Below are 14,125 nucleotides of genomic sequence, written 5' to 3'. Positions count from 1 at the left end.
CCCCCCCGGTGCTGTCCTGTCATCCCAGGGGCCCCCCTGGTGCTATTCTGTCATCCTAGGGACCCCCCCCGGTGCTGTTGTGTCATCCCAGGAGCCCCTAACACTGCTGCCCCCACTCCGCAATATTACCCCCGCAATATTAATTAGCTCCTGGCACCACCATTCCACTGCAACACTCATCACCACTCAATGACCCTGGGCCCCCAGCATCCCCTACTGCCCCCCCCAGCCCATTTACAACACCAGCATGGCTACCGTCACAAAACTCCCCTCCTGACCAAGAGCCCGATAATTAGATGTGAGAAATAATAATAATATTATAGATCTGAGGAGAAATTCCATCCCCTCCTTCTCACCTGCATAGGACCTTCACAACACTCAATGGACGCGCACTGATGACGTCATGCCAGTCACTTGAGGCCGATCTGTTTTCCATTACCGGCCATATTATCGGAGATCACAGCGTTCGGATTGGTCAAGAAAATAACCGTCAGCTCGCGTTCTCAATGGCGCCACCTACTGCCACAGGGAAGGATAACAGGAGGCAGAGCTCGCGCACACTGCCATCTAGTGGGCAAAAATTAGAATGCAGCTAGCTATTTATTTTTAAAAAATTTGTCTGCTGTAGTCATAGAGCAGTATTGGCACTTGAGGCTTTGAGGACTGGAGTTGGACAACCCTAGTTTAAAGACTTCTTGGGGCTGTACTAATATCATATTTTCTGTGGGTATAGTATTAAAAGCAGGGTTTCCTGAAGACAAACCCCATAATCCCCCTCTGAGGACACTTCACCTTCCTACAGACATATTAGGACCAAAAAACAGCTCCCCTCCTCCCTGCTATAGGGGGAAATGTTTAGCACAGCAGCAGGTATTATTTCCACAAAATTACATATTACAAAATCCTATCAATGGATTGTTCAAGAACCAAAGGGGTGCAAACGAGAGAAGTTCAGATTTAGGATTTAAATTAACTTTAAAGAAGAAACAGCATAATGCAAAGATTAACACACATGAGCTGATCAGCCACACATAGTATCCACCTGTGTAATATTGGAAAGGTGCCCATTGTGACCTCCCAGAAGGTTTCCTGTGGTGCCTTTAAGTCACACCTTCTACCCATAGTACATCCTGCTGCCCTCTCTTCCCCAGGTAGGTGATGCACCTGGTCATCCAAATGATCCAAGTCCAGGCCATGTTCTTCCATTGACCCCAAGCTCTAGTTCTGATGCTCATGTGACCATGGTTTGAATATTTGGTGGTGGATAGGAGTCAGCATATGCACTCTCTGCTACTACACAACCCATATACACAGCAAGCTATGATTCCTTGTGTGTTCTGACATCTTTCTATCACAACCAGCAGTATGATGTTCAGAATCTGTGTTGCAGACTTTCCTCTGCAGGACTGGATGAATCAGTCTATCCTAACCACCCCCCTTCCATCACACACACATATTTGGTAAGCCTTGGACGCCCCTGACCTCATATTGGGTTCACTAGTTGTTCTTCCTTGGATCACTTTTGGTACTACATACGGGGTTACCCCACAGGACCTGCCATTCTGGAGATGTTTTGACCCAATGCAATGAAGAAGTGGTGTGTAAATTGGATTTTCCCTGCGTTGTGGTGCAGGTGAGCAAGCAGGGAGGTTCTTCATTGTGGAAGAGACAGGCAATGTCTCTTCTGCAATAAAACATACCCACCTGCATGATAGAAATGTTTTTAATCCTGGCATAACTAGCTTCTAGGAATGAATGGTGTTATATCAGTCTGGCACTGGTCAGCCAAGATGGCCGATTATCCTGAGGACTGAATGAAGATGAGGTACTGGTTATAGAGAAAGGCCTGTGCTTAAAATATTAGGTCGGTCGGTATGTTTATTTTATTGCAGAAGAGAGATAGATTGTCCCATCTGCAATAAACAGCCTGCCTGCATGCAATTACATTTTTGTTCCACAGAACAGTGGCTCAGTGGTTAGCACTCAGGCCTTTGCAGCGCTGGGACCCAGGTTAGAATCTCGGTCAGGACACTATCTGCATGGAGTTTGCTGCTTCTCCCTGTATTTGTGTGAGTTTCCACTGTGTACTCTGGTTTCCTCCCACATTCCAAAAACATGCAGTTAGGTTGATTTTAGTCCCCCTAAAATTGACCTTAGATTGTATAAATGACATGACTATGCTAGGGACATTAGATTGTGAGCTCCTTTGAAGGACAGCTAGTGCCATGACTTTGGATTTTGTACATGGCTGCATAATATATATGCGTTATATACTAGATAATAATAAAGTGACCCTGTCACTACAAGGTCGAAGCCAGATTCCAACCTTTCCAATGGGTCTACATGTGAAAACATTTGCTGATGTTTGATCATTGCTCAGCCTTTTTGCTGCTCTTTCCTAGGTAACATTCACATATGTTGACAAGTGCTACCTCAATGATTGAAAGACATAAAATCCATTGATAGGGGAAAGCAAGTCAGGCTGGGGAGAAAAAGGCCTAGATGATGATAGACGTTCTCCAACCAGGAAATAAAGCAGACGCAGGGTTACTGCAGCTTCTACTGCACACTGTGATAAGTTCACAGTTTGCAGTGGAATCAATGTGAGGGGAGAGGAACCGGTATAATTGTATAATTGCTGTGTTCTCATCCAATAATAAAAAAAATCTGTATTTGTCACTTTCACATAATCAAACTCTCCTTTACCATTCCTTTAAAGATTTATATTTATTGTTATATTTAACAACAACCTTCTCGAATTAAACCAGAAAAATAAACAATTCAACACATTCTCGTCTCAGTACCACAATATATTCCATGTTCAGAGCTTTAACCCTAAACTACATAACAGCAACAGGAAAATAAATTGTGTTCAGGCTGGAGATTGCAGTGGAAAAATGAAAAAAGTGCTTTAACCATAAATGGAACCTGTCACTGCAACACCTAACCCTCCTCAATATCTGACCCTCAATACTTTACCTCTCCCTAACACTGACCTAACTCCAAAGCCTAATGCTTAACTTTAACCTATCACTTCAATTAAATGCTTAGATCTTTACCTTTACATTTATCCTAATATTATAATCTTAAGATTGCTGAGGTAAGAAGTGCTGACAATGCTAAACTGTCCATTCAAAATGGTTTTTGATGGCGGTCACTCTGTCTTGAAACCTTATGACTTATCCGGGATCTCATGGCTATAAAAACAATACAAGAAACATTGTACAGGTGCATTACTTAGAAATACTTGAAAGCCTGAACTCTCAGTTTAAGTCAGTTCAGCTAAATATATCCCAGATGTATCAAAAGGTGTTCAATACCCTACAGTGTATTTGCATTCTAAAGCAGACTTTCTCCAACTTTTTAACATGGGGGAACCCTTGAAACAACTTTCAGGTTTTCATGGAACCCCTTCTATAATTACTATACCCACAGCTTAGAGTCTATTAGTGTGGGGGTCAGTGGAAAGAATATTATGAGATCAGGACGAGCTCTCTGCTCCCCTCTACTGTCAGTTTATCTATGTTGGGAAGCAGAAGTCTGTATGCAGAGGTCTAACACAACCTGTGCCAAGTCAGATCTATAGCTCTGCAATATGCAGACCAATGCTCCCTGCTGATTGAAGAGCTTTGACTCTTCAGGGACAATAGCAGAGAGGTTACTGCTTCCCCACTAAGAACAAGTGTCATACTTTGTAGCATGCTGGCAGGGAAACAACTTTTCTACATGAAAGAAAACTTTAAAACATTGAACACTTTGCGTTGATGCATCATTTGGGTGATGTATAGGGACGATTTATGAAGCAGTGAATCCTGCATTCACTGAAATATCCCCAAGTGCATTACCAATAAAACACATGGACCTGAGGATTTCTCCACCAGGGAATGTTTCAATGGACATCAGATTCACTCCTTTATAAATAGACTTCCAAGAGTTTACTTGGGCTTAAAACACAGCGCTGTGGACTTTCTTTTAATCGCAGTGAGACAGCAATGGATGTCTGTCTGGCCAAGCAGAGCTGTCATATGGAAGACAGAGGAGCAAATAGCAGCTCCAATGTTCCTGGAAGAAGAAAGCCGTTCCTTTCCTTCAGGATCCTGGTGGATAAAGGAAGAAACAGGAAGGCAATTATAAGCAGCTGTAGGGGACGCCATTCAAGTTATCATAGTAAGTTGCCCTACATGGGCATATTACATTTTCCCTGCGCTTTTTATTTCACCTAAACTCAAATGACTTGTAGGAGCTCATTCACAAAAGACGAACCCACATGGGAAAAAAATGACACAGGTCATTCCTCAAATGTTATTATGTGCAATAGTTATCCTTACACAGATGAAATTCATACAAATTACAATACTGCAGCCATCATGGACGACTACCAAGAATGCAAATCTTCACCTTCGCCTACCAATACCTATCACAGAACCAAGATGACGTACAATGCAACATTTACAGGAGAGGGGAACAGAGGTAGAAGGTAATGGGGAGGTAAAAAAAAAGCAGATAAGCTGCTTATGTCTAACATAGTTCAACTGTTCCTGAAAACAAAAACAACTATGTTTCTTAATAAGTCTTTTTTTAAAATATTTCAAACAAAAAAAAAAATTTTAAGTTTCCCCAACCATGCAGGGGACTTGACCTGTGGCATTTGTTAAACTGGTGCAGAACTATTTTTGTCTACTAGATGGAGTCAGTAACAAAAAGCTGTAAGCCAGTAAAGTGTAAGCAATACCTGTCCTCGATTCTGACCCTGCCAATCCCCCTATCCAATTAAGACCAGGTTTGATTTAATTATGAGCAAAATATGGAAGCTGCTCAGTTCCCTCCTCTATCACATACCAGACAGAGCTTGAGAGTAAAGGTCTTACTGCAGATTATAGCAATAGGCAACATATCATGCAGAGGGACCCCTCCTCCTAAACTCCATCCACCGAGTAGTGCTTCAAGGCAGAGCTTGTGAGTCTTGTGCCACCAATGATGGGAGTTATATGGGTGCAGAGAGACACAACACTATTGGCATAGGGGGTGGGTGTAGGGTCACCCAAGATGTTCACCCTATGCCCATCTATTTCTTCAAACAGCCCTATATCAGGTGTTACTTTTATGATTCTTGCGGTGTTTTGCCAGGTGCGTATTTTGAGAAAAGCTTTTCCCACACTCTGAACAAACAAAAGGTCTCTCTCCGGTATGAATTCGCTGGTGTCTGGTGAACGCCGACCTATACATAAAGCATTTTCCACAATCCAAGCAAACAAACGGTTTCTGCTTAGCCCCAAGATCAATGCTCACAAAAGATGCCGGATGGTAGAAAGTTGGGAACCAGGACTCAGTCTTGTGCAGCGCCTGGTGCATAATTAAATCCGCCGCACTGCTGAAACTTTCTTGGCAGTGGGAGCACTGGTAGGCGGTCTGAGTGGCTTCTTCCAGGTTTATGATGACGTTCAGATCTTTGGTGGGGTCGGTCTCCCAGGCGTTGGTAGGGACAGGGCTATTGGTCTCTTTTCTTAGCGGGACCGGATTTCCTTTCCGTCGTTTGCTGGGAGGAATATAGGAGTACTGAGCTTTCAGCCTTTGCGTCACAGACTCTGCCACATTCATGTGTCTTTCAGAAGACTGCTCTTTATCTTGGACCGTGATGGATCTTGTACTTACAGGAGAGGAAGCTGGACTGTCTTGATCTTCAGGGCAGCATTCAAATGTGTGGTAAGTCGCTGTGCAATCAGAATGTGCAGAGGATAAATTTGGTGGGTTCTCTTCACAACTGGCAGACAAAGCTAAAAGAAAAGGAAAGCCATGTACATATATTTATAGAAGAATGAAAACAATGTGCACAACATAATGCTTCCTTTACTAAAATATTAATGTTAGTAAGTACTTTTCACTCACTTAAAGCCGTGGTAGTGGGATGCTTCACTCTAAAGTCATTTTTCCTTTAGGGACCTTTTTCGGGTATCCACATCACTGCTTACATGATGTGGACACATTGTATCGGTTGTCCAGTGGCTGGGATCTCTCGGGATGTTAAAGAAGAGTTTGTAGCATTGACATAAGCTCAAGGGCACAGTATGGCTACACATTGCTAGATCACCAATACCCTGAACCCAACAACAGCACTGGCAAGGAACCTGAATGGCGGATATAGGTGTGATAAAAAAAAAAAAAAAAAAACCTGCATCTGCCCTGGCATCTGTCATCTCTGGGGCTTATATGGATGAGAGCATACATGAATGTTTTTTGTGTCCTGAGAATAACATTAAAATACATTACAGATAAAAAGAAGCATAAGACATGAAATGCCAGTCTCTTGTTTCACCCTTTTTTAGCCTCACATGGACACCAAAACTAGAAATGACCCTAAATGACAATCATTTCTCCAAAAACTGTAATATAAACAAACTAAAGGGTTTGGTTAATAAAATAACTCTTTCTAAGATCAGTGCAGCAGATTTCCAGCAGTCTCCTTGCAGCATCTTTCTGTCTACCCTAGCAATGGCTACATTGCTATTCTAAGGGTGTTTTTTCTAAAGTTGTCAACAATGGGACATCCTTGTGTCATGTATTAAAAAAAAGGACATTTGTAGGTTTCATCAGAGTACAAATAAGAAAAAGAGACAAGAGCATTGTCGCCTTATACCAGGTAGGACTTGAAGAAAGGCCTTCAAGGCAGAATGACAAGGGATTATGGGAGCTGGGAGTTTAGAAACATGAAAAAACAGTTTTAAAATTCCAATATTTTGATTAAAAAGCACAGCAACATCATCAACGCTTCTTAGATAAGCACCTGCACTGATGAGATCTAATTCAGGTTCATCCTCCTTATATTGTTGTATTTCATTTTCCATTCCCTCCACCTGTCAGAAAAGAAACACATTACACAACAAAGGATTTACACTGGGACAATCTCATGTGAAATCGGACAGGTAATGGATGACCTATACCAAAGGCAAGGAAAATGCTGCTGTGTAGTCACACATTGGTACAGTGTACATAGCACAATATTCCCCAGAAATATCTAGGAAGCTAGCGTACCTGGTGATCCTGTATACCTGACCTGTCCTCTTCACCTGTACAGAATTCAGAGCAGGGGACACTCCCACAGCTTTCTGCTGGATTCTTCTCGCTGCTGTCACCTAGAGGAAACAGACACAGCCACATTGACTATTTCTCTTAAATTACTACACACGGCAATATGCTGTGATCAGCAGCGCTTTTGCTCAGAAACAGGTCTTCTACTTGTTTCTTCCTGAAATATTGGGGTTTCTGTGGCAATTTAGATTCAGTGTGCAATGAGAAACAAGGATATGACCAGATGGAGTAAGGCAGCTCTCCTAAAGTGAGCCAATGAGGATAAAAAATTGAGAGCTGCCATTGCTGGTGTCATCTTGATTCTTAGTGTTTTTAATGAGACACCTGGAACAAGTATGGAGGATGGCAGGTCAGAGCCAACTATTTGTATCCTAAAGTAAGATTCTAAATGTCTGCCATTTACATTATATGGTTAAAAGTATGTATTGCCCCTTCCAGAATATTTCAGGTGCTCCAAATGAAGAGAATGATTACTGCTGTAATTTACAAAGACATTTTAAACAATGGTAAGTTTTCAGCCTTTTTGGTCACAGTTTGAGAAAGAGCCTTTTCTGTTCTAATATGACTCTGTCCCTGTGTAAACAGCAAGATACTTAAGGACACAGTGACACCAGTTTTGTGCAGAGGAATTTGTGTCCTGCCCTATAAAAGCCCTAAACTCAAGCCTACTGAAAACCATTGGGTGAACTGGAATGCAGATTGTGTGAAATCTTTTCATGCAACATCACTACCTGACCCCACAAACTGGCACAGAAACAAACCCCCTTTTTCTGGCTGGAAGACAGTGGAAATGCCAACGGAAACATTTGACTTAATACAGTTTACGTGTATCTGTATTAAGTGGCTGACATTACTTTATTCCTACTTTACCTTCTTACTGCTACCTAGGTAGGTCCTCTTCCTCCAAGTTTCCCTGGAATTCTGGGTATGGGGAACCAGGGACACTACCAAGGCCCACCTGAACTTTCCATTATTTAATCACCCAATTGCTAGTCATGTTATTGAAATCCTTGGCCCTAAACAAAATTAGACATTCAGACAGCAGATTGGGGAAACACAGAACTTCAGTTGGGCTTGCGTTCACTGAAAGCCTCATTTAAACATATTGGATCGGTTTACTTTCACTTCACTTACACCCCACTAGCAGGGTGTAACTAGGTTTAGGAAGTGAGGGAATATCCTTGTGATATCTAGATGCAGCAACAAAAGTTTATTTATTTGGTAGAATAGAGAAAACATTCATAAAAGCAATAAAGGTTGTGTCACCCATAGTAACATCTGGAATCTGAGTGGTTGCTTTGAATGACACTTCTATTTGGCATCTTGTGAATCATAAAGCTGTGTAACTCTCAGCTAAGATGCAGGGCAGTGCAGCCGACTACAACATTTTGAAGTCGTGCCACGTATAAAAATCAACGCTTCTTCTTACCCTCTGAGCTGAGTTCTGTCTGAGGCTGTTGGCTGTTGTTGTTGTGATCCTTGTGAACTTCTAAATGTTCCCATTCCTGCAAGGAGAAGAAGAATATGACATCCTCAAGCCTTACAGGAACCTTCCACACACATACAATTATACAGCCATTGTGCAGAAGTACGAAGTAGAAATATATCGGATGTGATTTATTCCAAATGCATTATGTCATTTAGGTCAATATGCCCAAGTTTTGGGGTCTTGCAGAGGCTCCTCAATCAGTATTAAGTAACATATCATGGTATATATCCTAAATGGCAAACAATACCCCCCCCCCACTTCCAATGACATCACAATCCTGCTAAATACATGTAGTGGAAACATCTCAGCTGGATACAATAAATAACACGTGACGATAAAATAAAGGACATAAATACTCTGGGCATGGAATACTCCAGCAATGGAGCCACCCAGATGAAGTAGACCCTAAGAAGCCCCCCACACATTGGCATGATGACCCCGGTGTGTTTACTATAATGACAATAATGTGTTTTGAATAAAGCATTGAAATGCTTTATTGCATTGGAGTGCTGATAACCTTCTCTTTCTTATATCTGAACTTACTTTAATTCTTACTTTACCCTCTCCCTGCTACCTAGGTCCACCACCAGAGTTCCTCCTCCAAGTTTCCCAGTAGTTCTGGGTATGGGGCACCAGGGACACCACCAAGACCCCCATGAACTTCCCATTATTGCAGCCGACTACAACATGGCTCCATCCCTTGAAGTCAGTACAAGCACCCTTAAATCACACCTGGTCAGCACTGTTTGGACCCGATTTATTAAAGCTCTCTGAGACTGGAGAAGAGAGACCATCATGGGAGAACTTGGGTGACCCAGCAAACCTAGAATGGATTTCATAAAAAATCATTTACTATTAGTTGACAAATTTTTTCAGTCCTGGACCAGAGCCATTTCGAGTTTGTTGGATCACCCAGGTTCTCTCATATTAGTCTCCTCTAATCTTGGAAAACTTTAATAAATCAAGCCCGATATTTCATCACCTAAACACCTCAACCACTGCAATTACTGGTCCCACAATTCCCGGCTCACCTCTCCAGACAGCAGCTCTATGATCCTGTTGGTGATTTTTAATATCTTCTTGCCATTTGTATTGTGTGCCAGCAAGAAAGACATCGGAACGCTAATGGAGGCTGGAGACTGAGGGGAGCTGCCTGGCACACTGGACTCATGTTCACTCTTCTTTACCACAATGTAATCCTACAGACATAGCAGAGATAACCAGATCACATTTGAATATATAATACATTTATTTTAAAGCTGCACCTCCCAGTTCTGAGATTTTCCCAGTACCGTCAATGAGCTCTGTATGTCAGGAGACCTGACTTTATTTTGCTGTTGTAACATAATACTTACAGGTCCCTCCCAAAACCTGTGACTGCATAGTGAAAGGAGAAGCAGCAGACTACAGTAATTTATTTATTTGGAAAGGAATACATTTGCCCAAATGTGAGTGAATAAATAAAATGTGAGACAAGCTGTGATTTATTCTTTAATGTTTTAGGCATTTGGTTGTCTAATTTGGAGGCAACCTACAAACATATGGAATAACTCAAAGTGCCAGAATCCTAGTGCTCAAGTTCCTCTCTGCTTCTTGCTAGGAACTACCAATGTTCCTTAAGGTTTTGTGATGGGAGCAAAAATTGTCTGCACAAACCTTTGGGTAAAGCTTATAGACTGACCAAATGTTCATACAGTGGTGGCTATAGTGGTTTGTGTTTTCTCACCTCGCCAGTCAGCAGGTAGATGATTTCCAAGGTAAGATTCAAGATTTTATCCGTCATCGCGCTCATGTTTAGTCCCTCATGGACGACGCAGGGTGAGGGCACAAGATGGTGCAGCCTTCAGAGCCAGCAGACTAAGAAGATAATAACGGCTCCCAGCATCATCTGTACATAAATCATTAGGGAAAAAAAAAGAGATCAAATCAGAAATCTGGTTAGGAATGTGGAAACAAACTATGCCTGTTTTAATGTGGTCAAATCATCAGTTACCAGATTTTAGAATGCAGTCCAAACCTTGAAAAGATTATTTTTAAAGTGAGAAATAGGGAGGAGTGTGAGCTTTGCTGACTGGAGCTGCTCAGATTCAGCAATGGGGTGAGGATCTCTGCAAAGACCCCACAGCTTCCACAAACAAAAGTAATTTAATTAGAGGCAGGTATACCGTTTCACCCACAGGCTTCTTCAGGGGATTTATTGAGAACGCTACACTATGGTGGTTGGAAAGACCTTAATAAGAAATTCCTCATTATGTAGCATCATGCTCTGACTGTCTGTCACAGTGCACTCCTGTATTAGCATTCCTGGAGATTAATCCATGAGATTCTCCTTCCCTAGGGACAAAGGACGTCTTGGAACTTAGCATGATGCTACCTAATGAAGAATTTCCCTATTTCTTATAAAAGTCCTTCCAACCACCATAGTGTTACGTTCTCAATAAATCCCCTGGAGAAGCCCGTAGATGAAACGCGTCGACACGAGATGGTATACTTGCCTCTAATTAAATAACTGGGGGTTCCGGTGTATAGATATTATGGTCTCACTTCTCATGAAGTTCAAATGGGAGTGACCAATTCATGAATGTACATTATACTGTAATATATGATTATTAATGTATCACACTTTGGTATGTTTACTCGGATATCTAATAGAGGTACCAAAATGGAGGGAGGACCATGGGCAATGGTGCAGGAAGGGGCATCTTCAGTACTTTGAAGCTGCTCAATGTGAAGAAGCATGCAATAGGGAGAGTGGTAAAAGACTAAGGCTACCTACACATGTCAGATGATTCTTATCTGATAATTGCTTCTGGTATCGCACGAGAATCTGGCGTCTCTACAGCGCCCGTCCGACGTCGTTCATGGATACGGTCGAATGCAAGTAATGCAAGGGAAGGGGAGAAAATGCAGCGGGGTGCCACTCCGTGGTTCTCCCCCCTCTCCTCTCCATATGTACATTGCTCATTCAGTCTTTTGTCGTTGGAAAGGACAATGAAAGATCCTTTGTACTTACAATTATTGAACGTGTTTATGTAGCAGTAAAATCGCAACGGAAGAGGGAATGACAGTGCTCAGTGCTTAAAAGCGTACCATGGACAATGGCACGGGCAACACTGCTCATCAGTGAGAGACACACTGTAGCGAAAGGTGGCGAAAGTGTATATAAAATGTATGAAGGCTTAGAAAGGGGTACCCTAGGGAGTGACATTTCAGGATTGGCCTGTTCAGTGCTAGGAGCAGTACTGTGGGCAACAGCACAAAGAGAAATGTACAGTGGGCAATGGTGCACATAGACGTACTGGAGATGATGTTGCTTGGCACAAAGGCGTACTGTATGGGAGGATGTTGGGATGGTGTGGGGCATGAGTGCTCAGCGATAGCACAAGGAAGTTTCCGGTGGGTGACGGCACAGTGTTCAGAAACTAAAAGATGTTCTGTGGGCAATGATGCTCAGCACTAAGAGGTATACCATAGAGGATGGTGTTAAGAGACTTTACATGGATGGGGCAGTGAGTGGCAGCTATCAGAACCATGGATGACAGCAGAGAGACGTACCTTGGGCAAAGGCACAGAGGGAGGCGATGGCGCAGAGAATGAAAGCACTCATCACTAAGAGATATACCATGGGGATGGTGCCAAAAAACAACAAAAGCAGCCACACCACGAGCAATGATGATTAGCACTAAGACGTGGATCGTAATGGAGATGGAGCTAAAAAAGTAAACCCTTGGTAGCAATGTGGTCAGTGATAGCGCTCAGCACTAAGAGGTATACTGTGGGCAACGGTGTATGGTGCCATATTGTAGGCAACAGCACATGAAGACAATTTTCACTGCTAAGAGGTGTACTGTGGACAATGGTGCCGGAAGTGCCTAGCAGGTGACAGAGCATTGAGGCGTCCTGTGGACAATGGAGCAGGGAGTGACAATGCCCAGTGCCACGGCGCGTGGACCTGTTATTTAACAATATGCAGAGAGCACAGGTTCACATTCAACTAGATGAATATAATATATAAATATATATATATATATATATATTTATTTATATATCATATTTCTAACTGAACACTAGAGGACAGCAGAGCAGTTGCAAGGTCAGCTTTCTGCCTATAGGAAAACTACATGTCCCATGATTCCTTGCATTGTGTATAATTAATGGGGGTGGTCACACTTGTAGTCTCAGCTCTGTTCAGCACAACCGAGTGGCTACAAATGAAGACAACGGAGCATGAATTGTAGCCACAGGCATTTGGATATGCAGAATAGAACAGAATTAAGGGGACACTTGAACACATACAAAGAGAAAGGAAAGGATCTGGTAGATGAGGGAAACTTTGAGGGAATCGCTGATTTCTGTTTTTGTAAAACAAGAGCCTATAGAGTGAATAATACTGACTATGTGTGAATAGCAATAAAAATATTTTTTAAGGCTGTGATTCAAAGCGGGTAGAAGCAGGAACCATGGAGCCTGTTGGAAGTCCCGGTATCTAATAGCAGCCTAGAGACACTACACCAAAAAAGGTGCCCCCTAAAAAGGTAAATATATACATATTCCCTATTGTGAGGGGGTTTGTGGGCCTTCAAAGCAGACACAGACCTCCTGTGTACAGTGCAGGGAGCCTTCCCTTATATATGGCAGTAAAGGGGTTTCCATGGTGACATGATTCTAGGGCCTGTACTGTGTGCCACCTTTTTACCTATCAGCACAACTGTCTCTGTACCCCCCTTAGCACCACAGCTGCCTGCCTCTACCCAGCTCACACTCACCTGCAAACTGGCTGGCCCAGGCAACAAACACAGGCTCATCCACTAGAGGGCGATTCTTATTGGTCTCCGGTGTCCTCGCTCTGGGCGCCGCCATTTTGTATGAGTCTGACCCATACACTTCACTGAGGAAAGACCTGAGGTAATTCACCCAGTCACTGCCGCACTGCTTTATCACAGGGCTGGTCTGAAGGAGCTCAGATTCAGAAATTTTATAATACTTTAAGTAAATTAATTACTTGCATTTTTCTGAGGTAGTTTTTTTCTTCACAAATCTGTGCTGAGGTAAAAAATAATCAATTTTTCATAAAGTTCTCTGAAAATGTTAGATGCCTGGCTGTTGTGGTTGTATTGTTTGTAGGCAGCGCAAGGCCCCAATGGAAACCTAAATTTGACAGCAAAATGTGGTATTGCATGTTCCGCCATTGCGTTGCAATTTGTCTTGCAAGACACCCAAATGCATTATTGCAGCAGCAACCATTGCACAAGCACCATTGTAGCTGGCCAGCTAAAACCTGTCCTAGGTTATTAGTGCAGCATATTCTGTATACACCTAAACCTGCCAACAGCCCCACTATACAGCTCATATGCTCATATGTTTAAGCTAGACACAGAGTTATCACTGTATTTTATGATTGTGAATGTTTATAACAGTTATATATGCATTTTGTTAATATAGGTAGGAAAAGAAAATATACCTTTAAGAGTCATTTATCTAGCTAAGAGAGATAAGCCAATCACAGTGAGTCTTACACTATGCAGAGGCCTCAACCAATCACAACCAGCC

At 42.4% G+C, this 14,125-nt stretch overlaps 2 protein-coding genes across 2 annotated transcripts in view; both read right to left on the bottom strand.

Annotated features, from left to right (window-relative positions):
* COA6 (cytochrome c oxidase assembly factor 6) overlaps positions 1-490 on the bottom strand; it is a 1,998-nt gene extending 1,508 nt beyond the window's left edge. The window contains exon 1 of the mRNA XM_072401163.1: positions 357-490. Coding sequence (XP_072257264.1) covers positions 357-436 — 80 coding nt within the window. The 5' untranslated portion in view covers positions 437-490. The remainder of the gene's footprint in view (positions 1-356) is intronic.
* A 2,218-nt stretch (positions 491-2,708) lies between these two features.
* On the bottom strand, positions 2,709-13,498 carry LOC140323787 (oocyte zinc finger protein XlCOF7.1-like). Its single transcript, XM_072401150.1, has 7 exons — positions 13,342-13,498; positions 10,302-10,463; positions 9,607-9,774; positions 8,516-8,591; positions 7,030-7,130; positions 6,782-6,851; positions 2,709-5,774 (listed from the first exon to the last, which is right to left on the bottom strand). Exons 2-7 carry the CDS (start codon positions 10,365-10,367, stop codon positions 5,089-5,091), a joined length of 1,167 nt encoding a protein of 388 aa, XP_072257251.1. The 5' UTR covers positions 10,368-10,463; positions 13,342-13,498; the 3' UTR covers positions 2,709-5,088.
* Between the last annotated feature and the right edge of the window lie 627 nt (positions 13,499-14,125).

Source organism: Pyxicephalus adspersus, chromosome 1 (assembly GCF_032062135.1).
Source record: "Pyxicephalus adspersus chromosome 1, UCB_Pads_2.0, whole genome shotgun sequence".
Classification (NCBI taxonomy): domain Eukaryota; kingdom Metazoa; phylum Chordata; class Amphibia; order Anura; family Pyxicephalidae; genus Pyxicephalus; species Pyxicephalus adspersus.
The sequence above is the reverse complement of the archived record's forward strand: the minus strand, read 5'-3'. Positions and strand labels throughout refer to the sequence as shown.

Bases quoted from the DNA above. Each gene is read 5' to 3' on its own strand.
- LOC140323787 (XM_072401150.1), bottom strand. From the start codon at position 10,367: ATGAGCGCGATGACGGATAAAATCTTGAATCTTACCTTGGAAATCATC. The intron at 9,775-10,301 runs GTGAGAAAACAC...CTATGTCTGTAG, and splicing joins TCTACCTGCTGACTGGCGAG to GATTACATTGTGGTAAAGAA. The intron at 8,592-9,606 runs GTGAGCCGGGAA...TTCTCCTTGCAG, and splicing joins TAGAGCTGCTGTCTGGAGAG to GAATGGGAACATTTAGAAGT.